We start from the raw sequence: 25,189 nt of genomic DNA on the forward strand, positions 1-25,189 counted from the left end.
AAAGTTTTCCAGTGGAGTACCCCTTTAAGCACTCGTCTCGGAAGCAAGAAGGACAGAAAAGATTGAGGGTCCGGACAGAGCTGAGTGGGAACTGTGGGGGCCCAGGTCTAGGTAAGTATGGCTTTCTTTTCTATTTCCCACCACACCTCAGCAGCATATGTTTTTTTTTTTTTTTATCAAACACTGTATAACTCCATTTAACAGGTTAAACTATATACAACACATCACCTTGTACTCAACAATACAGTGATCCCTCAACTTACAATGGCCTCAACATACAATATTTTCAACATACAATGGTCTTTTCTGGACCATTGTAAGTTGAAACCAGACTCAACATACAATGCTACAGACAGTCCAGGTCTGCAAAACATGTCAATGGCTGGAAGAACCGACCAATCAGAATGGGCATTTTACTGGTAAAACCCCTGTATTACTGAAGCGTATGCACTGACTGATGTCTGGTAGCGCCCCCTACAGTACAGGGAGGTATTACATGCTCTGTATACTTTACCTGTACCAGGGTTACCTGCTCCTTTGAACTCCATGTTACTTTTTTAGGACATTGTGTACTGTACAGGACCCCGCAGAAGCTGCTGTCCTCAACATAGGCCAGTGTTTCCCAAGCAGGGTGCCCCCAGCTGTTGCAAAATTACAACTCCCAGCACGCCCGGACAGCCTTTGGCTGTCCGGGCATGCTGGGAGTTGTAGTTTTGCAATAGCTGGAGGCTCCCTGCTTGAGAAACACTGACATAGACAGTGATTTACAGCTCCCAGCAGATCTTTCTTACTTTTATATGTACGATCTTGCCACAGAGTTCTGGTCTCAACATACAATGGTTGTCCCAGAACCGATTAATATTGTAACTTGAGGGACCACTGCACAAAGTTGTTAGTTTTACCTAACTTTTTTCTATTTTAAAAACCAAAGTGCTGCACTGAATAATATCACAACATGCAGAGGTCACAGCTCTACTGTTTTATTTCCACAGTCTTGTCTATATCAAGCTTGAAATTCCCTCTAGTAGTGGCTGCAGGCAGGGATCTTCGTCAGAACCCTATAAAGAAGTTAAACCCATATAAAGATATATTATTATTATTAACTTAAGGAGTATTCCAGGGAAAAACTTTTTTTTATATATATCAATTGGCTCCAGATTTTTAAATTACTTCTATAAAAAAATCTTAATCCTTTCAGTACTTATGAGCTTCTGAAGTTAAGGTCTAAATAGGTCTAAACGTTTGTGCTGATTAAAGGGGTATTCCAGTAAAAAACTTTTTTTATATATATCAACTGGCTCCAGAAAGTTAAACAGATTTGTAAATTACTTCTATTTCAAAATCTTAATCCTTTCAGTACTTATGAGCTTTTGAAGTTAAGGTTGTTCTTTTCTGTCTAAGTGCTCTCTGATGACACCTGTCTCGGGAACCGCCCAGTTTAGAAGCAAATCCCCATAGCAAACCTCTTCTAAACCGGGCGTTTCCCGAGACAGGTGTCATCAGAGAGGACTTAGACAGAAAAGAACAACCTTAACTTCAGAAGCTCATAAGTACTGAAAGGATTAAGATTTTTTAATAGAAGTAATTTACAAATCTGTTTAACTTTCTGGAGCCAATTGATATATAATTTTTTTTTTTTTTTCCTGGAATACCCCTTTAATTAGCACAAACTTTTAGATGTATTTAGTATGCAGTGGGTACAGATAGCAGATTACAGAACAGAGGATTAATGGAAGCTCTCATACTGTGGCCTGAGACCAGATTAATAAGCACATTATTATACCGCAGTGCTGTCCAATCTATAATCTGATTTTAATTTAGTTTTAGGTAACTTTCAGTGTAATGCTTGCCTCCTGCTAAGTAAGAAGATTTTAACTTAAGTGGTGTGATGTATTGTAATAAACAGTTTCAAGATATTGTACTAAATTGCTTTAACACATGTGACAAGGTCAAAGCCTTTTTTTTATTTAAGTGTCTACTTGGCACCAGTGTTGGCACCTGGTGATCACCCTGGGGTGTCTGTTCACAAGTGAATGCGTAGGCAAGTTTTGGTGTTTAAACATATTTCTGCTACCTTTATGTTACAGACTGTCAATCAGCCACATCAGAAAAAATAGATGCCAACTAAGGCCAAAGCAATAGGTATGACCTTAAAGCGTACCTGTCGTTTCAGATGACTTTTCAGGATAAGCTGCTCTATGTGTGTACATGAGGAGAAGTGCTATGTCTGACCATCATATAACTTGTATATGGCATTTCTCAGCAGATTTCTTCTGTAATTTTTAGTTCTCCTAAAGCTGATGTCTTCCATACAACACAAACACAGAGGGCGTGATCTTGCACCTCTGTGTCTCCATGCACAACCTTAAAGGGATTATCCAGGAATAGAAAAACAGAGAAATTTTTTTTTTTTCAAAAACTGCTCCCTGTCTGTCTCCAGGTTTGGAGTGGTTCGGCAGCTCATTTCCATTGAAGTGAATGGAGCCAAGTTGTAATACCACACCAGACCTGGAGATAGATGGGGAGCGTTTTTTTGAAAGAAATTATCTCAGTGTTTCTATTCCTAGATAACCCCTTTAAAATCAGCATCAGCATGGAAAGCATGATAAAGCAGTAGTTAGCAGGCTAAGCTATGAATAGCTCTGGGTTGAGATCTCTTACTTACACAGGTGTCTCTTTCTTGCTCCTCTGCAGCCTATGTGTCCCTCCAGGTACTCCCCCCCCCCCCCCCACCCACATTTCTCTCCTTTTCCCTCAATAGACTTGTATGGGCAGCTGTAACTTGATCCCTCAATGAGCTGCAGGACCGTCTAATAAAGTTAGGACAGAATTGAGCTGAATTTTAGAGTAGATGAGTAGATGACAGTTTATTGGGGGGGGGGGGGGGGGTAATAGGAGAAAGAATTGTTGTCCGATAAGCTATATTAAAAAGTTTCTCATACTCACTTTAACTACTGAATCTGTTATCAGTGATAACGATGATACTTACTTAGTCCTGTTCCGTGCTTTGTTCTCCCACAATCTTCTGTCATATCTTCAGTTCCGGGGCAGATTTGGAGCATGGGCGGAGCTTAGTGACATCACCACTGTTGTTCTCTGCTGGGTACTGCTGCTAGCAAACAGCAGCGGTGACATCACTAAGCTCCGCCCATGCGCCAAGTCAGCCCTAGAACGGAAGATAAAGCGATAGATTGCGGGAGAATGGAACCAGGTAATTATCATTGTCATAAGTGTCATCTGACAGGTTAGTGCAGGTGAAACTAATGACAGATTTCCTTTAAGGAGTATTCAGCCAGCCAACTGTTACAGATTATTAAAAAGTCATAATACAGTGGTAAGGGGTGATGATGGTTACGCCATTACCAATCCTGTTCCCCATTTTTCTTTACATATAGGAGATAAGATATGGAGAGAGTCCTGAAATACTTTCTTTGCCATGCAACACTCATACATATAATTCTGTTACCTCCAAAGCACAGTTGCAGATCATTCAGAAAGTTTGGAGATGAGACCCCATACTACCCTACATGAAAGGCTTTTGGTCACATTACATCAACCTCCCACTAATGTGTTTCCATTATATCTATTAATATAGCAGTGCTATTACTAAAACCAAGGTGCTTTTCCAGTTGGCTACTTTCAAGCTACCGAAACACAAGAGACTATAGTCAATCAGACATGAATGAGACAAACAGTTCACAGAGAGCAGGGACCCCTTTCTGCAATACATATGAGTAGATTCAGTCTCCTGGACATCATCTTGCCCAAACACAATGGTTGATCCATCCTGTGATCTACATCCACATTTTTGTATTATTTTACATACAAAAAAGGACTCTGTTTCTTTCTTTACATCCAACGAATCCACCTTGGGATGCCAATTGTGTATGACACCATGAGGAGAGTGATTGCTTTTAATGTACACTGAGTGCAGAACTATGCACAAAATGGAAGAACATTCTTTGTTGCTGAAGTTGAAATGACCTGGTTAAATGCTTTCAAGTGCTAGAACTCAATAGTAAACTTTACTTAAGAACCTTTCCTGCTAAGGAGCGAAACGTCCTCATTATGTGTTTTCTAATCTTAGCAACTAGGAAAAGTGCTTGTCAGATGATGGCTGCGGAGACTGGAATCATAACACATTCCAAGAACTCTGTCTGCTCCCCGCGTTGTTTAGATGTGTGCCCACTCCGGAGGCTTCCTTGTCAGGATCACACACTGGAAATAAATCACACAGACTGGATTATCTGCAATTTCTAACATTTTCTTTAGAGCATCCATTACAATGGCCCAAAATGTCTTCTAATTCTTGACTCAGGCTTCCAGTTGATAATGAATGCTGGCACTAAATCCAAGGTAACAAATGAAAACCCAATAGGGGACATTTATCAAGGGATTTAGAGCTCTTTTTTTGCTTACAAAAGTCACACAAAAAGTTGGATACGCACCCAAGCAAATTTTTGTGTGACTATTGGCTGTAAGCAAAAAGCTAAAAAAGAGCTTACGAAAGTGAATTTCATTTTTCACCTTGCAGTTGCAACTGCTCCAAAACTGCAGAGCTGGCATACAAAATGGCATTGGAGAGCAGATTTTTATATTTCCCGCTGGCAGCCGTGATCACAGCTCCAGCGGGAAATATATTACAACCCTATAACGGAGCCCAGGCTGGTATCACTCTGCAGCCGCCTGGGCTCTGTCATATTTTCTCCCCACTTCCCTTACAAAGACAGGGACACTGCATTACAACCCAGCTTGTCTTCCACCCGCCCACGCTGCACATCTCCCATCTGTCTGCTACCTGTTGGCATACAGTGAAGGCATGCTGGGAGTTGTAGTCTTGTAGCAGGCGGGAGATGTGCAGCGTAGGCTTGGGTGGGAGAAGTGAGGGTAACATACCACAGCGCTGCTGAGTTTTTCTATCCCCTACTGTAATTTCACATTTCCCGCTGAGTCCCGTGATTGGCCGGGACCAAGCAGCCAACCACAGGACCCAGCGGGAACTTTGATATTACAGTAGGGGATTGAAAAACTATGCGGCGGTGTGGGAAGACATCTATCACAGCTCTCCCCCTTTCTCCCCGGATTTTTTTTTCCACCTCACCCGGCCGCTCCGGCAGGCTCAGGTTCAGGCTCCTGGTCTTCCGGGACTGCCGTGCCTGTAAAGCACTGAAAGCATGCTGAGTGACGATCCCTGCTGGTTCCTCTTCTGCGCGGCGTAACAGCTCTACAGCTGCAGTGGGTTAAAGTGGCCGTAGCGCCGGTGACGTCGCTTACGCCGCACAGAAGAGGAGCCAGCAGGGATTGTCACTCAGCATGCTTTCAATGCATTACAGGCACCGCAGTCCCGGAAGACCCGCAACCTGGACTTGAGCCTGCCGGAGCACGGCCAGGTGAGGTAAATTAAAATAAAAAGCCGAGGGGTTGAGGGAGTGGGGTTAACTCCGCGGCGCTGTGGTAAGGAGCCCGGCCTGGCATAACTCTGCAGCCGCCCGGGACTCCAGCAGCTGGGCCGGGAGATGTTCAGGAGCCTTCCCTGCCATCCCTCAGCACTGCGGTACACACTGAGGGATGGGAGGGACAGCTCCTGCACATCTCCCGGCCCAGCTACTGGAGTCCCGGGCGGCTGCAGAGTTAGGTAAGCCCGTGCTCCATTTGCTACGGCACCGCAGAGTTCACTGTAATTTCAAATTTGAAATATGAAATTACAGTGATTTTCTTATCACCCCGAGCCAGGGAGTGGAGCACATTACCACTCGCTTCCCTGGCTTGACCCGCTGTGCTTCACGACTACAACTCCCAGTATGTCCTTACTGTGAGGGCATGCTAGGAGTTGTAGTTCTGCAGCGGGGGCAGGTGACAAGCTTGTCACTCGCCCGCACAACTACAACTTACAGCATGTCCTTACAGTAAGGACATGCTGGGAGTTGTAGTTGTGCGGTGCGGGAGAGTGACAAGCTTGTCACCTACCCCCGCTGCAGGACTACAACTCCGTGCGGCGTGGGAGATGTGCGAGCGGGTGACAGTGTTTTGTTTTTTTTCTTCTCATTTCAGATCTGTGTATCCTGTGGACTCCTTTGGTGGACTACATCAATGCCCAGCGTTTTTTCTTTGTTTAATGTTAATAATTAACGAGGGCTTGTGGGGGAGTGTTTATTTGGAATAATTTTTTTTTTTAAACGTGTTGTGTTTTTATTTATTTACTTGACAGGCTTAGTAGTGAAAGTTGTCTTATAGACGAAGTCCATTACTAAGCCGGGGCTTAGCATTAGCCACAAAAACAGCTAGTGCTAACCCCCAATTATTACTCCGGTACCCACCGCCACAGGGGTGCCGGAAAAAGCCGGTACCAACAGGCCCAGAGCATCATAAATGTCGCTCCTGGGCCTAGGTGGTAACGGGCTGGCGTTATTTAGGCTGGGGAGGGCCAGTAACAATGGTCCTCGCCCACCCTGATAACATCAGCCTAAATAACTTACATTTTAAATGGGGTTGTCCGCTGTGGTTAGAGGGAATATCAGGGATAAAAAAAACACAACTGCCTTCTTGAAGAAACAGTGCCGCAGGTTGTGTGTGGTATTGCAGCTTAGTGCCATTGAAGTAAATAGAGCCAAGTTGTAATATTACACATAATCTGAGGAAAAGAGTGTTTAAAAAAAATAGTAGTAGTTTGCATATTTTAGAAAGTAGTATTTATAATCCTGCATAATCACTTTAATCTCTATTTTCTTAAAACTGTTCCCTGAAAATAAAATTCCAGATTATGCCACTGGTAGACAGCAGTAATTAAACCACAAAAACACCACACCATAGGGGTAAAGCAGTATTAAACATTTCCCAAAGCAGTCAATGGGCTGCCAATCTAATGCTAAGTACTCCAAAGTAAGCTAAACTGTTTGCTGCTGCTTTCAAAAAAAAAATGTCCTGAACCCCCTCTATTAAATGGAATGTCTCAGTTGGAATGTGGACAATCGGACATGGACAACAACGAGGATTTTGGATCAGCTGATTGAGATAACACCCCTTTAAAAATGGGATGTCTGTGATGAGAGAGCCCCTATTTCCTAATAGACTATTTTTCTAATGGTTTTTCTAAACCCTTGATGATTAGGGGTTATTTTATTTGGAAAATCTATCTATATTCCCTATTAGTGAATTTGAACATCAGAGTCAGGGGTCTTGGGTCAGCGGAGTGCTCTAAGACCTCTGACATAAAAGTGGTATTCTGTAATTTGACAGCCCCTTTGATTCAGTATTCAAAGGGGTTTTCCTCAGTACAGGTTACCAGTAGCTGATTGGCACAGTGCCGACAACTGGCACCCAGCCGATCAGCACAGCTTCGGGGCAGGGATGTATACAATATACAAGCTGGAATCCTTGGTTCAGTACATTGTGTAGCACTGTTCCCATAGAAATAAATGGGAGCTGCGCTACAGTGACCTGGCGCTACCAGTAAACAATGTAAGGAGCTGAGGCTTCCGGCACCATTCTTTGTTTATATATTGTCGCCACAGATGTGCAGAACAGCTGATCAGCACTTTAGGGCCTATTCTGTGAATTGGCAATCAGTACATTTTTCCCGAAACGCCTTTAAGAAGTGGGACAAACAATTTTATAGGCAATAAAAAATAGACACTAAAAGAAAGCATTTATTTGTTTTACAGATACATGTATTCACTGTGTTGTTCTTCACCACATTAGAGCAGATCACTGATACCAGATCACAGATATACAGAATAGAAAATGCAGCAACACCGAACCTCTGACAATGGGGAAGTCATAATGCCATGTCACATATATAAGGAAATGCATATTTGGCCATGGAAGCCAGCATGGAGAATGAGCCTTATTATGGATTAGAGTTCTCTTCCATGTGTTTAGACATGATCTAAAAGGAAAGCAGAAGGCGCTCCATGTGCGGGATCAGCAGGTCAGGCCCATAGAGAAAGGGAAACGATCTATCCCACGCCGCTTACCAGAGTTGGTTGTGTGCACACACACAACAATGGGAAGCGCCTGTAGATGCTTGTGTCCTCATCCGCAGCCCTCCTCAGAGGCAGTAGATAAGCAATTTGACCGTGTAGTAGGAGATGTCGGCGCTGGATGAAGGAACCAGGAGGAGTGCAGCATAAAATCAAGTTGAGTTTATTAGATGCAACGCGTTTCGCTGATCTATGATGCCTGATGACCTTTCTATGATCTATGATGCCTGATGAAGCTGCGCATGCGCATCGAAACGCGTTGCATCTAATAAACCTTACTTGATTTCATGCTGCACTCCACCTGGTTCCTTCATCCAGCGCCGACATCTCCTACTACACGGTCAAATTGCTTATCATGTGTTTAGACATGGAAGAGAGAGGGAGAATGCCCCAGGTGGAAAGAACTCTAGAAGGAAAGCAGAAGGCGCTCCATGTGTGGAATCAGCAAATCAGGCCTTTGGGGGGGGGGGGGGGGAATTTCTATCCCACACCGCTTACCAGAGTTGGTTGTGTGAACACACACAACAACGTGAAGCGCCTGAGGGAATATATGTCCTCATCCGCAGCCCTCCTTGGAGCGAGATAACTAGGAGACAAACCGTAGAAATAGGAGATGTCGGCGCTGGATGAAGGAGCCAGGAGATGTTGTAGCATAAAATCAAGGTGGCTTTATAAGATGCAACGCGTTTCGCTGCGCATGCGCAGCGAAATGCGTTGCATCTAATAAAGCCACCTTGATTTTATGCTATAACATCTCCTGGCTCCTTCATCCAGTGCCGACATCTCCTATTTCTATGGTCTATTTCCCAGGTGGGAAGAGGCAACTCTGTTCCCCTGCTGGGTTTTCCTTGAATTTGAAATACGACACATTTATTATTTGTGCAGACATATTTTTATAGTTTGCTTATATTATGCACCATATTATTTGAACTTTTTATACATTGTTTTCCGTACATATTTTGAATCAAATAATTGCATAAGTTTGGATATATATTTTTTTAAACCTCCTCCCCCCATATACTGACCACATTGACCTTTGGGGGGGAGGGGGACGGGGTCATGAAAAAATGGGAACCATTTTGATTAATTAGTAGAGTTTTTAATCGACTTATCAATGTTTTATTTATCTATATACACTTTGTTATGGAGGTGGAATCTTGGCATCTGGTGTTTGCGCTTTCTTCCCTATACGTGCACCAGACAACACACGACATGAAACAACAGTGCTCCCCTTATGAACGCAAGTACAATAAAGATACTTACATACTACAGCCATCCGGACCACTGCAAGAACACAGCCAAAAATGTGTAAACCATTAACAGTTACATAACCAAGCCTTTGAGACACTCATGGGACATTGTTTTATGCACTTTACCGTCTATAAGTCTTGGCAAAACCTAAACTAGGAAGGAAAATAGAGGAATTGTACAGATACAGCTATGTGTGAAGTAAATCCTTTCACTGAAATATGAAATCTGCTGAGGAACTTGGCAGCGGCTTATAAACATCCCATGGATTCTGAAATGGAAATGTTTTCTATTTATAAAACTGTAAGGTTTGTTCCATAAAAATTCATACGCGTCCAAATTTAGAAGCATTAAACTGGGTGGAGAATGATCTTCACATAACCCCAGCCGAGATATACAGGGTCTCTGGTGATTGGGGTGTAAATACTGTATTGGTTGTATTACTCTTCAACTGACCATAGGGATTACATTTTCAGTGGCTACCACCATGATTGGGGATAGTCCTTCTATAGTACTTGGGTATAGGTATTTGGGAAGGCAGTGCGGACACTCTGACCATGGTTTTAAATTAGGGATTATCGGTATGGCCGATATTATCGGCCGATAATCACGATTTGGGGCATTATCGGTATCGGCAATTACCTTGCCGATAAGCCGATAATGCCCCGCCCCCTGCACCGCCGCCACCGCGACCGACCCCCCCCCCCCCCCCCGACCCGCCGCACCGTGACCGCCCCCCCCGACCCACCGCACCGCGTCGCACCCCCCACTGTAGTGCTGGGCAGTATACCGGTATGGATTTTTGCCCATACCGCTATACCGGTCGGGCCCCTCCCCCACCCTCCGAGTCAATAAAAAAAATTAAACTTACCCGTAATGGGGGTGGTCCGGGCCATCCATCCTTCCTGTAGTGTCCGGCAGCATTCCGGGTGGAGGGTGAACCGGTCCGGGCTGTCCTTCTCCGGGGGTTATCTTCTCCACTCCGGGCAGGCTCCGGCCTAGTACGCTGCATAGACGCCGCTACGCCGTGACGTCAGGTGCATCGCTGCACACGGGCCTATGGCACCGCAAAAGCCACTGCAGTGAATTGATTTAAAGCGCCCCCTTTAAATCAATGATCTGCAGCGGTGTCGCGGGGGGATAAATAGCTGATAACTTATACCGGAATATCGGTATAAGTTATCGGCTATCGGCCCTAACCTCCACCGATTATCGGTATCGGCCCTAAAAAATGATATCGGTCGATCCCTATTTTAAATAATATTAATAAAAACACTTTTGTTTTAAATTTCACCGCATCATATAGTCAGTTGTACGTCCATTTTCTAGACCTCACTATCAGTATTCGTGACAACAAAATATTCACTCAAACCTACAATAAACCAACGGACAGTAACAGTCTGATCCGCATGGACAGATGTCATCTGCCCATCTGGCTAAGTAATATCCCCGGTAGCCAATTTCTAAGACTTCGTCGCAACTGCAGTAAAATAGAGCAATACGATCAGGCAGCCAACCAAATGAAGAAAAAAAATGATAAATAAGGGATATGAGGAGGAACAACTCAATAACACACAGAAACAGATACGGGAGATCAGGAGGGAACCCTTAATATCAAAAGAACAGACTAACCATCTACATGCAGAAAATATGGATGATGATCCGGATCCACAAATCAAAATACCAATCATCACCCAATATAGTAAACATAGCTTCCTATTAGTGAAGCGCAATTGGAATCTCTTGAAGAGTGACAAAATAGTGGGAGATCTTATCCCAAGCGCCCCCTTCTTCATGTATAAAAAGGCCCAGAATTTTGGCAATTGGATAGCCCCCACTATTAAGAAGACGACAACACCAGGGAACCCCACAGGAATGTTCCTCCAGTAAAAAAAATGGGTTCTACCCTTGTAGACAATGCATTGCATGCAAAGTCATCAACAGTAGCTCCTTTACTTTAATGGTTCATAACCAAGTGGATGACATTCAATATGAAATAAAACATCACATTCACTGTAAAACTAGGGGTGTAATATATGGGAACCTTTGTCCTTGTACGGAAATTTATGTCGGCAGTACAAAGCGACAACTAGTGACGCCTGTATAACATCCAAAGGGGGTACGAAGGACACCCTCTGTCTACACACTACAGGGAAAAACGTCATCAATCTTTTACCGGATCCATATTTATTGGCATTGAAAAAGTAGTATAGATTGCACAGCTCTCAAGAATGGAATATAAGTGGATATACAACTTGAACTCATTCAATCCACATGGACTCAATTCAGAATTTGAATTGTTTGGCTTTTTATAATACACCATAGTTTTCCTGCTAGTAGTTCACACTGTATTCACTTGATGTAGGTCCCAAACACCTATAACAACGGGCAACAATGGGTTAACCTCCAGCGTGATTGCACTGACAAGCATAAGAACGGACGGCACCACCGCAACTACCACTCCAGACGAAGGAAGCCGAGATACAGTTTACGAAACGCGCTGAGGTATTGTGGAGCATAGGAGCCACCGTAGTGACGTCACTACCCACCACCTAAGGCTGGGTTCACACTACGTTTTTCAACTACGGTTCCCGCATACGTTTTCTATCAAAAACAGTATGGGAAAAAAACGGATGGAACAGTATGGGAAAAAGTAAACCGTATGGGTTTTTAAACAGTATACTGTTTTTAAAAGTGCATACTGTTCCGTCCGTTTTTGTACAAAAAAACCCATACGTTTTTGAAAATTTTGTCCATTTTTAATGGGAGGGGTCTTGGGTGGGGACTTTAGGATTTAAATGCGCATGTGCAAAGTAAAAACATATACGTTTTTCCCGTATGGAACCGTATACATGTGCGTTTCCCATTGACGTCCATGTTAAAAAAAAAAAACATATGTGTTTGCAGTACAGTTTTTAAACCGGAGACAAAATCGTGGTCAACCACAGTTTTGACTCCGGTTTAAAAACCGTACTGCAACCGCATATGTTTTTTTTAACATGGACGTCAATGGGAAACGCACATGTATACGGTTCCATACAGGAAAAACGTATACGTTTTTACTTTGCACATGCGCATTTGAATACTAAAGTCCCCACCCAAGACCCCTCCCATTAAAAATGGACAAAATTTTAAAAAACGTATGGGTTTTATTTTCTATAAAAACGGACGGAACTGTATGCACTTTTAAAAACAGTATACTGTTTAAAAACGCTTATGGTTTACTTTTTCCCATACTGTTCCATCCTTTTTTTCCCCATACGGTTTTTGATAGAAAACGTATGCGGGAACCGTAGTTGAAAAACGTAGTGTGAACCCAGCCTAACACGGAAGTCACAAGCAGCTTGGTTGAGACGCCACCGGCCGGGGTGTTCTCCCGCTGCATTACCACGGAGGATCTAACCAGCCACTGGATAACACGCACGGGATCTACAAAGAACATCATAAAAACAACGGTACATGAGACCGCAGCAGCGCGACGGACATCATGGCAACAGCGGACGGTAATGTATTGATTGCACCCACTGCGGGTTAACTCATCCACTGCTGGTTTGTCTATAACCATCAATTGTGACTTCCATACTTACAATTAGGAACAACGCAAGATTCCTAGATCCAGAGGATAAATATTGGACTTTTTCTGTTTGTTTTTAGAGTGAGTACTAGTGTGTAAAGAGAATGGTTAAAGACCACAGCATTCACTCACCTGGCAAATTACCCTGCGAGCCTGATGATATTCTATGCTATTTATAACCCCACTACCTATATAATATATTTTATTGAAAACAAATGCCTTATTGATAGAGATAAGAATTAATAATTATTTCACTTTGTCCAACTACACAGATCTCTCAGTTCATCATCTGCTTACTTACATCAACTTCTTACATCAACTTCTCTGCTTATACCTGATTCACTGACAAGTTCTCCATATTGACAAGGTCATCACTGTCTCAACTTGAGGTATGCACAAGTAACACCGCTTCCTATCCCTTTTCTGCAAACCCCTATCAGTGCTTACTATTACCTTATAAACATATCTTATAATACTAGCACAATATACAGGGACGTGTGCTCATAGTATAGCTGCAGCTAAGGTAATCCAGTGTGTCATCAGATACAAGCGCTTGTGTCCATTACATATTTTTGAGGTTCAATAGGCTACTTATCAAGAAGTTTTTTTGCAAAATGATTGTCGCTACTGTCTTAAATTGGGCACTGTCAGATTCCAAAACTTTTTATATGTTGTTACTGATGACAATTAAAGACCATTTATAATATGGTTGTTTTAAAAATGTTGAATATGGCCACAGAAAAATACCTACTGGGACACTAACCAGTCCTGCAGCATCAGCTTGTCCACGAGTCACGGACAAGAGATGACTCATGGACAAGGCTGTATGAGCAGACACACCAATCACCTCCCACCACAAGGAAGGACACGCCCCTTCCTCTGAGAGGATTTCTAACACTGCGAGCTAATGAAAAGAGGGATTTTTATAATAAATATAGGTGATAGAGGCATAAAAATTAGATGTACATAGTAATGGTAAGGTACTGAGTAACATATTTATTTATTTACTTTTGTGGGATCTGACAGGTACACTTTAAGCCGTTTAGTAATTGTGCTGGGGTATGCCATTAAAGCATACCTGTCATTTTGGGTCACTATTTAGGATGAGATGCAATGTATGTATATAAGAAGTAGCATTTTCCTATTACTTAACCTATATAGCACTTCCCCAGTTTTCCCCTCTGCAGGCTCCTTTTCTAATTTTCAGTTGTCCTTGGGTGGAGACTTACCTTTATGATGTCTCCAATACACTGCACACACAGAGAATAGGAAATCCTGCTCCCCCATATCTTTTTATAGTATATGCTTAGAAGCAGCAGCAGCATGGACGGAATTATAGAGTGTGTTGAAATTATAAAGTGTGTTGAAAGGTTAGAGTCTGTTTAAATATTAAAACAGTAAAATATACAAAGTGAGAAAAATAGGTCTTCATATTGCTCTCTTAACCTTCCTCTACTGAAAAATGCTAGCCTCCCTGGAAAATGGTCATGAACAAGGCTCTTTTCTAAAAAATGTGACTCAAGGCTTCCTTGGGTGTAGCTGATAAGACATCATATCAATACGTCCTCTATTGCGGTTCCCTTTGTGAAAAAATCCTTGAAATTTAAGTAACAGAAATGCTTTGATAGAAATCTGCCCTAGTTGCGCCTATATTTTAACAGATCCGATCCTTAAAGGGGTATTCCGGGATTTTTTTTTATTTGACTATGCTACAGGGGCTGTAAAGTTAGTGTAGTTCATAATATAGTGTGTGTGTACCTGTGTGTGACGGTTTTCTCACAATTCTTATGTGATTTTCATCCCAATATTTATTTTTACCAGTATACAAAATGACTCGGATTTTTCCCAGCTTGCAATGTGGTCAAGACCTGACTCACTAGTCAGCTGATGACAGGGAGCCTGTCTGCTTCAATGGGTGGAGAGAGCAATCTGCAAGTAATGCAACAGCTGGAGGCACTCTGATTGAAAACCACAGGTCTGCAGCTCATTTATGTTTCAATGGGTGGGGTAGCTGATGTGTGGGAAGGAGGAAAATGGTATCATGGGATTTGTAGGCAAACAAGAAAACTGAAAACAGGAAACACAAGTTCAGAGAAAGCTAGCCACAGTGTTATGGTAATCTCACAACATAGCCATTTTGCCCAAGACAAGTGCAGATCCTTCCTAAGCATGTCCATTACTGCCTGCCAGGTACGTACTAAAATCACCTTATGCTGGAGAACCCCTTTAAAGTGAATGTTCACTTTTTTTTCCTTATGTCCTAAATTATGTTTTATTTAAAAAGAATGTCATCTGAAAATTAACTACTGTTAAAATTGTTTAGACTGAGGTTTTTATGTTAAACATATTTAATTAATTATTGGTGATGTTTTTTCTAATGTTCTTTTTTACTTTCTACATTTTAAAATAATCCTTAAACCATGCAGTTTACATTCAGACCACTAGACCTAAATCCAGGCTGAGACTTTGTTCCTTTCTGTAGAGATGACTTTCCAGCAGTCTCCTTATCATCACAGACACTAGTATAGTGAAAGGTAACACCAGTGTATAGATAACACAATAGGTGATATTCACAGCTCAGCCTCCACTCAATGTGGAATGATATGGGATACAGAGCGCACCCAGAAACCTTTCCCTGTATTTTCAATGGGTCAGCTACAGACCTGTATTGCCAAGGACTTGCTGTAAAGCATATCTCTAAATGCTTCTAAAAACAGCTTAAGCAAGCAAAGCTCCCATTCCTCCTCTCCCCACCCACATGGGACAAGATCAGTGATGTGAAGGGGGGTTGGTATTACTGCTCATTAGATTTATGACTCATTTATAAGGCAGCAGGAAGATGTTCTGAATAAAAAAACTACTGTGACTGAGAATGGTTTCCTGCTGCATTATCTAATGAGTCATAAATCTAATGAGCAGTAATACCAGCTCCCCATTTACATCACTGGTCTGGTCCCGTGCCGACAGGAGGCGAGAGGAGAAGAGGGACAGAAGCCCTGCTATTTGTGATATGACGTTACAGTTTACAGAAAGAAACCTACTGAAATTGATGATCTGTTCACTTTGAATAATAACACTATATTAGTAAATGACAAGCATGTCACCTGGGCTCGTGTCCCATGTTAATATTCATTACTATGTTTATTCACTGACTGACATTAGAGCGAGTGTGTGACTCCTCCCTCCCCCAAGCCAAAAAAGGACAGAGGCTAAAGTAACTGCACACATTCTATTTGTGGCAATGAAAATTGGAACACAGCACTTACAATGGTGGATGACAATTTCTGCCATCTCTAACTTACTAACTACTTATTTTTGGGATGGACAGAACAATAGCAAAATGCAAAAACACAGGATACAATGATAAAAGGGAGCAGACAGGCGCCTAGAATACTACGCTGCAAATGGGCCAATATAGACAGGAAGTCTAGTACGCTGCAGAGGTCAAGTTTTTATTACTCGCTTTATTGTGTGAGTGAAAGATATATTTTACCTTATTCAGTTTTGTATTGTTAAGTGGACTTTGCACTTCTTGCAACTTTTACATGATTGAAAGCTACAGTCTGAAAATAAAAAGCTCAATCTAAGCTGAACCTTTGCCACTCACAAAAAGAACACCTTGTGATTCAACATTTCCTGCAATTCACTAAGGTCAACAGGCTATCGGGGAGTGCTCTTCCCAAACCTCCACAATACTAAATCAGTCAGATCAGGCAAAAGATAAAAGGCAGTAAGAAGAAAAATATATGAGATCATAAAAAAAAATACACACCAGCCCATACAGACCAGCCTTATATTGTGTGGACCTCAACACCTTGTGTTGCCAAGACAGCTTTAACCATTACGATATAGATTGTACAGGACCTCGGAAGGAGACCTTTGGTATCTGCCACCAAGATAAAGCATCTTGTAAGATGTGACAAGTGGCCTCCATGGTTTGAGTTTGTCCTGTTCTTCAAATCATTATTAACAATTTATTAAAGAGGCCACTGCACTTAGAAAAACCTACAACCATGAAAAAGCGTACTTGGTCTGCAACAATGTTTAGGTAGGTGGTACATGTCAAAGGGACATCCACATGAATACCAGATCCGAGGAATTCCTAGCAAAAAACATTTTTTTTTCCAACATTGCCTCCTGAGATCATCTCTTCCGAAACACCCAGCTGTCCACATGAAAATGTGATTAATTAGGTCAGGCTGCCTTTCTCCATTGCCCTATGGTTCCGGTTTGAGGCTTATGTGCTACAGCATGGGCACCCTGACCAGTCGGTGGCTACACAGCCCCATACACAGCAACATTTGATACCCTGTGTGTTCTGATACCTTCATCATATCCATCGTTATCTTTTTCAGCAGTTTGTACTACAGTAGCCCTTCTGTGGGATTGGACAAAATGAGTAGCTGTTGTTCCCCATCAGCTTTAATAAACCTTAAAAAACTATGACCCTGTCGCCTGTTCACCGGTAGTCCATCCTTGATAAGAACTTACTACTGCATGCCAGGAACACTCCACAAGACTTTCTGTTTTGGAGATACTGTTACCAAGTTCTACACAAAAAGAAAGAGAGATACGCAATATAATGCACACCCACAATAACTGTAATCCAAAAAGTATATCTTTATTACATATAAAGTACAAAAAGCAGACAATACAGTTAAAACCAATTAAAAAAGGCCCAATTGGCCACTGCACAAACAAGGGGGGGGGGGGGGGGAACCCTACCAAGAAGAAGGGGAGAAACCCCACCCAGGGCACCTGCCTCCACAAATACTCAGGTTATCAACCTATCATACAACAAGAATGTTAAATCAATACAGTCCTGTCCCCACAACACCAATAATACGTATACAACCTGAACATCCTCAGTATATAGCACAGGGGACTGTTAGTAGAGGACAATAGATGGAGGAGTAATACGGCAGGTGCCCCCCTAGAGACCCCACGCGTTCCGTTGCCCGTCGGCAACTTCCTCAGGGGTGTTGTGACAACACCCCTGAGGAAGTTGCCGACGGGCAACGGAACGCGTGGGATCTCTAGGGGGGCACCTGCCGTATTACTCCTCCATCTATTGTCCTCTACTAACAGTCCCCTGTGCTATATACTGAGGATGTTCAGGTTGTATACGTATTATTGGTGTTGTGGGGACAGGACTGTATTGATTTAACATTCTTGTTGTATGATAGGTTGATAACCTGAGTATTTGTGGAGGCAGGTGCCCTGGGTGGGGTTTCTCCCCTTCTTCTTGGTAGGGTTTTTTTTACCCCCCCTTGTTTGTGCAGTGGCCAATTGGGCCTTTTTTTATTGGTTTTAACTGTATTGTCTGCTTTTTGTACTTTTTATATGTAATAAAGATATACTTTTTGGATTACAGTTATTGTGGGTGTGCATTATATTGCGTATCTCTCTTTTTGTGTAGTTATTGTTATTTGGTACGCTTAATAGCAACCCTTTGTGTATGATGCTGAGCCCGCCTGCTTTCTATATACATACTGTTACCAAGTTGTCTAGCTTTAACCATTTAGCCTTTATCAAAGTTGCATCCAAAAACGTACCAGTCAGTGATTTGAATGTTATGGCTAATCGGTGAACAATGTACAAGCATACATACGTAAGTCCTTAAAGGGGTATTCCAGATACAAAGTGGTAACTGTTACATCAGTGGTTCACCAATAATCACTAGAATGGAGATTCTGTTTTTTGAATAGAGCGGAGGTCAAGCATGCATGCTGCCACTCTATTCGCAGTTTGTGGGACTGAAGAAAATACCGTATATACTCAAGTATAAGCAGACCCGAATATAAGCCGAGGCCCCTAATTTCATGCCAAAAACCTAGGAAAAGTTATTGACTCGACTCCAAGCCTAGGATGGGAAATACATCATCCCCCCATGTCATCATCCAGACCCCCGTCATTAACACCCCCGTCATCATCACCCTATGACGTACGCCTTGATGACGTCTCACAGGGACGTTCATGCGCAGGGACGTCCCTGTGCATCGTCGTCAAGGCAATGTCACTAGTCCGGGGCCGGGCCCGGAGTGGAGAAGAGGGCCTCCAGGTGAAAATGGACAGCCCGGAACGACTAACCCTCCCTACCGGACAGTCCCTGCAGCATAGATGACCCGGACCAGCTCACCCTTCCTTCCCACCAAGGGGAGGTGAGTAGAAAACTGAAGGGGGGGTCTAGATGATGATGAAGGTGCAGTGGTCTTAAACCTGCAGACCTCCAGATGTTTCAAAACTACAACTCCCAGCATGCCCGGACAGCCGATGGCTGTCCGGGCATGCTGGAAGTTTTAGTTTTGCAACCTCTGGAGGTCCCCAGGTTGAAGACTACTGAAAGGGATTGACAGGCGGAGAGTTCACTCAAGTATAAGCCGAGGGGGGGTGTTTTAAGCACGAAAAATCGTGCTGAAAAACTCGGCTTATACTCGAGTATACGGTAGCCATGTACAGCACTGAATAGGTGATAGCACATTATTAACCAGAATACTCCTGAATGGCCCTAAAGAGCTGCACCCCCAATGGGATAAATGGCCACAGAGCATTGGTGCATGGTTGTATGCTTGAGCCAGGGGCAGATACTTACATTGTAAAATCTATTGTAATTAAATGGAATTATGGCGTGGTTATAAAAAAATAACAACAATTGTCAAATCAGTCAACAAGGTGACAACACTATAGTTTCCTTTGATGGTCCAATACATGTGTATACTATTGTCATGCCATAAACACAGTAAATCATACACAACCACGTAAATATAGCCCTCGATAATTTACCAACTATACTCCTTCGGCAGTTGCAATGACACCTTCAGCAGTACCTCCCTACCCTGCCACCTTTTTTACCTTCCCTCGTTAGTATAAGACCTTTCCTTTCACACAACAAAATGAATCACCATGCCATGCGCTCTACATGAATTATGACAATGTATTCATATAATCCACCATACAAAACAAACACCGATATGTATCTAATGAAAGGAAAGAACAGGACGTGTTGCTTATGTAACAGGCATGACAGAACACGACCATCGACACTGTGAGCTGCTAAGGTACCAAAATAATTCTAAAAATAAATAGACTATATAGAAATATGGCATGAACAGAAGGGCCAGAAGGACACCAAGTTTATCACAGGGTCTTAGAATTCTGGGCCCCCCAGCGATCAGATTTTATCTGTGGAGGAATCTGGTGTCAAGTGTCGTACAGTGGTCCCTCAAGTTACAATATTAATTGTAACGACCATTGTATGTTGAAACCATTGTATGTTGAGACCATAACTCTATGGAAACCTGGTAATTGGTTCTAAAGGCACCAAAATGTCATCCAAAAATAGGAAAAAGTGAGGATTAAATAAAAATAAGTAGATAACTAATATAGATAAAGCAAATCCTTCCATATAAAAGTAAGAAAGATCTGCTGGGAGCTGTAATCACTGTCTATGATTACAAAACTGTTGCAAAACTACAACTCCCAGCATGCCCGGACAGCCAAAGGCTGTCCGGGCATGCTGTGAGTTGTAGTTTTGCAATCGCTGGGGGCACCCTGATTGGGAAACACTGGTCTATGTAGAGGACAGGAGCTTCTTCGAGGTCCTGTACAGTACAGGCAATGTCCTAAAAAAAGTGACATGGAGTCGCCCTCACCTGGTGTCCAAAGGAGCAGGTAACCCTGGTACAGGTAAAGTGTACAGAACATGTAATACCTCCCTGTACTGTAGGGGGCGCTACCAGACATCAGTCAGTGCATACACTTCAGTAATACAGGTGTTTTACCAGTAAATTGCCCATTCTGATTGGTCAGTTCTTCCAGCCATTGACACGTTTCACAGATCTGGACTGTTCGTAACATTGTATGTTGAGTCTGGTTTCAACTTACAATGGTCCAGAAAAGACAATTGTATGTTGAAACTATTGTATGTTGAGGCCATTGTAAGTTGAGGGATCACTGTATTTCCTTACAGTGCTACCACAGGAGAAATTAAGCATTGCACTGTGTCCATATAAATCGATGGGCTGTCCATGTACAGGACAACATGCTGGATCCTACAGCACAAGAGACCAGCTTTATAGGCAAAGGTCCAAAATGAAGAACCCCTCCAACTTACGAATAATTGAAAATTTTCTGAATGGGTATTTGAGGTGTTTTTTGTTTTGTTTTTCTTAAATGGAGATGTCTGAGTCACATTACATTCCAATTCGATTAGCTGAGCTGTAGTGCGACGTGTCCGGCAGCAAAAGCCGGAAGAATACTGGGGCCGGACAATAGGGCAGCGATATTGGCAGCAACAGGGGAGAAGCAAAAGGTAAGTTAAAGGTGTGTATTTACCAGGTCTAAAGTCCTGCAGGAACGCATGGGAATGGAGTCCCTGCACTTTTTCCACAGCAGGAACACTGTTTCCATGAGCAGGAGACCTGCAGGACCAGCCTTTGAGTGGAAATCTTGGGTGAGTTCCCACACTTTTTTCCCCAGGACTTGACCCCTGGCATTTGCCCCATGGGTAAAGCTCCAAGGCAATATAAAGGTGTCTGCAGTATTATCGTGACTCATGAGTGTTTTCAATATTGATAGACTATGGAGGGAATCTATCGAGGGCTTTTCTATTGTGGCAAAAAGTTGCTCAACTTCAGGACCTTATAAAAGTGGTGCTGGGTTTAGTGTAGCTTTCATTAGCATGCTGAACTGTTCTTATAATCAAAATACCCAAAAAAAAAAGGAACCCCGCGAGTCTCCAATATAAGTCAACAGGGTCCAACGGGTGCAGATTGCTACCGTATTGTGATGTAGATGTAATGACCTCCAGGTTCTAGGAGGCTTTTCTTCTTTGGTAACACAACTCAGCTCCTGACAAAAATCTCTTGAACTGATCTTCCTTCAAGTGTCTGTTTTAGGGCTGCAACGATAATTCAATAAAATCGATACAATTCGATAACGGGATTCGTTGTTGACAAATCCCGTTATGGAATAATTGGCCAATTTGTTGTCTGGGCGCCGGTGTTCATAAGACTGCTGCGGGCGGCCGGTCAGGCGCTAGGCCGTACCACCGCAGCCTCTGTACGTTAAGTCCCTGTCCCACCCTCAGCTGACCCACTGCTCACCAATCATGTGTGATGCTGCTCTGCTCTCCTCCCCTCCCCCGCTGCTTGTGGACGCACTACATTGTGCCTCCATTTTATGGAGTCTCACCCGTACTACTGCTGCCAGTAGGCCAGTTTCCTATTTGATGTGCCCTGCCACTTTTACTTCTGCATTGCATATTGACACACATGTGGGGTATCTGCAAAGCATTGCACCCTAGTGTCATCTACAGACACTAGGATGCAATGCTCTGCACATACCCCAATGTATATAGCAGTGTGTGTGTACTACATACACACTGCTATACACATGGGTGTGTGTGCAGTTCATTTGCACCCTAGTGTTTGTAGTACTACAGATTCTGTACTATAGACATGGGTCGGGTGCAATGCTCTGCACATGCTATATAGTGTGCTATATAAAAAGTGTAAAGTAAAAAAAGTGTAAAGTAAAAAAAAAAAATAAATGTAAATAAACTGCTCCTCCAATAAAAATGAGTCCCCCCTTTTCCTATTGCTATACAAAAAAAGTAAATTTTTTTTTACATATTTGATACTGACGCATAGCTAAGTGTCTGAACTATTAAAATTAAAATGTTAGTGAATCATTAATATTTTATTTTAATAGTTCAGACAGTTCCCCATGCGGCAATATCAAATTTACGTTGGTTGCTGTACAGGATCATTAATAATGATCCTGTACAGCAACCGGCCTAAACGTAAAAAAAAAAATAATAATAAGCCCAAAATTGCTGCTGTTTGGTCACATCACATGCTAGAAACTTTAAATATAGCCATTGTACATAATTTTTTAAGTAGAATCAGTTAACCCCTTTTTTTGGCATTTTGACATTTTTTCTGATCAATTAAATCGATGAAATAATCGCCAACTAATCGATTATTAAAACAATCGTTAGCTACAGCCCTAGTCTGTTTGAAGCTTTAAAATATACCTGAGTGGTCCCTTCTCTGAGCTTGTATGGTCTTCTACTTGACGTCCGCAGAACTTTCAGTGGACCAGGACGACTCGAACAGAAATTTGACAGGGTGACATAAATTACATTGGTTTTAGAAACCAACCACACTGCTGCTACGGGTGCCAGCTATGATCTGCAAAGTTATGAGCTAACTTCATAGATCATTGCAAAAGCCAAATCTAAGACAGCAAAAATTGCTGAGGCATTTAATCGGCAGGTAGTCACCTTTCCAGGAATATAATGTACCTTGTACCAAATTTATGTCAGTCTAATGTCTTTTAATTCAACGCAGAATAAATCTGTTAAAATAAGGAATCATGTTGCAACACGAAGCCTAAATAACAGAGCGATGAGTTATTGGCATAATATATTGTGGTTACCGTATGACATGTTCTGTTGCCATCTCCAAAACATATAATTACTGTAATAAATTATGTAATAAAGAAGTATTAAAAAAAAAAAAAAAAAAATTGTACTGTATTAAAAGGGTACATTTTTAAGTATTATGGATAACTGTTAGCTCTATTATTGGGTTAGTAGGACATCTTAGGAAAGAGAAGAAAATTTGAGTATGTTTAAAGGAATACTGTAATGCAAAATAATTTATGGATTGCGGGGGTTTCGACCGCTGGGATAAGATGTCTTAGGGCCAGAGTACCACTTTAAAAGCCAGGTGGATCAGGGGTAGACACAAGCTGACCCTCTGTGCAAGGACAATATATGGGCTCTTACACTTTAATTAGTCATCACAGAGTATATCCTGTAAATCCCTACTCATACAAGGTCAGTGGGGTAAATGCACCATACAGTCAGGTAGTAAAATAGATGTAGGACATCACTCAGACAGGTTTAATATTTGAGAGCATTACAAGTCTAACTACCGTATATACTCGAGTATAAGCCGAGTTTTTCAGCACGATTTTTCGTGCTGAAAACGCCCCCCTCGGCTTATACTCGAGTGAACTTTCCGCCTGTCAATCCCTTCAGTGGTCTTCAACCTGCGGACCTCCAGATGTTGCAAAACTACAACTACAACGCCGATGGCTGTCCGGGCATGCTGGGAGTTGTAGTTTTGAAACATCTGGAGGTCCGCAGGTTGAAGACCACTGCGGCCTTCGTCATCATCCAGACCCCCCCCCCCCCCCTTTAGTTTTCTTCTCACCTCCCCTTGGTGGGAAGGAAGGGTGAGCTGGTCCGGGCCATCTATGCTGCAGGGACCGTCCGGTGGGGAGGGTTAGTCGCTCCGGGCTGTCCATTTTCACCGGGAGGGCCTCTTCTCTGTTCCGGGCCGGCCCCGGACTAGTGACGTTGCCTTGACGATGACGCACAGGGACGTCCGTAGACGTACCTGCGCATGAACGTCCCCTGTGCGTCATCGTCAAGGCAACGTCACTAGTCCGGGGCCGGCCCGGACCGGAGAAGAGAGCATCCCAGTGAAAATGGACAGCCCGGAATAACTAACCCTCCCCACCGGACGGTCCCTGCAGCATAGATGGCCCGGACCAGCTCATCCTAACTTCCCACCGAGGGGAGGTGAGTAGAAAACTAAAGGGGGTGGTCTGGATAATGACGAAGGCCGCAGTGGTCTTCAACCTGCGGACCTCCAGATGTTTCAAAACTACAACTCCCAGCATGCCCGGACATCTGGAGGTCCGCAGGTTGAAGACCACTGATAAGGGATTGACAGACGGTGATGATGAAGGGGGGGGGGGGGGGGAGTGATGACAGGGTGATGATGACGGGGGTGAAAATGACATGGGGGGATGATGTATTTCCCACCCTAGGCTTATAGTCGAGTCAATAACTTTTCCTGGGTTCTTGGGGTGAAATTAGAGGCCTCGGCTTATATTCGGGTCGGCTTATACTCGAGTATATACGGTAGTTGTTTCATGGGCTGACACCTTCCAATACAACCTACAGTGTTCAGTTATTACCATAATTGTTGGGCTTGGTGTGTTCCAAGGATGTGCCTGAGTGACATCGTACAGCATCCATTTTTGTATCTTGTCAAGAGGATAAAAGACATGTGGCTTTGATTTTTGGGAATATGTGCACTGTTTAATACATTGACAGAAATACTTTTGTTTGCATTGGGTTACATCAGCTTTTAACCAGCATACACTATTGCTACGCTGTATATTGCATTGTCCCCCCTGACCTGATATGGGCTTTGCAGGGTTTCCAGGTGATAATAGACTGGGCCCTTGTCTTGTCAGAGTGTATCAGGGACACTGATAGGCCCCCCTCTACCCTTATGCTTCTTTTCATGTTGTTTGTTGGTATTTTTTCAGTTACCTACGTGGACCCCTTCATGTGTAATCATCACCC

The 25,189-nt window shown here is 42.9% G+C and overlaps 1 protein-coding gene across 6 annotated transcripts in view; it reads right to left on the reverse strand.

Annotated features, from left to right (window-relative positions):
• Nucleotides 1-25,189, reverse strand: part of HS1BP3 (HCLS1 binding protein 3) — a 269,176-nt gene that overhangs the window by 178,784 nt on the left and 65,203 nt on the right. For 5 of the 6 annotated variants that reach the window (XR_008890991.1, XR_008890990.1, XR_008890989.1 and 2 more), the window contains exon 5: nt 9,243-9,263. The exons of the other annotated variant lie outside the window; for it this stretch is intronic. Coding sequence is in view for 2 of the 5 variants with exons in the window: in XM_056564279.1 (XP_056420254.1) it covers nt 9,243-9,263 (21 nt within the window). In the remaining 3 variants the exon portion in view is untranslated. The remainder of the gene's footprint in view (nt 1-9,242; nt 9,264-25,189) is intronic. 6 annotated transcript variants of the gene reach the window in all.

This window comes from Hyla sarda, chromosome 3, assembly GCF_029499605.1.
Source record: "Hyla sarda isolate aHylSar1 chromosome 3, aHylSar1.hap1, whole genome shotgun sequence".
Lineage (NCBI taxonomy): Eukaryota > Metazoa > Chordata > Amphibia > Anura > Hylidae > Hyla > Hyla sarda.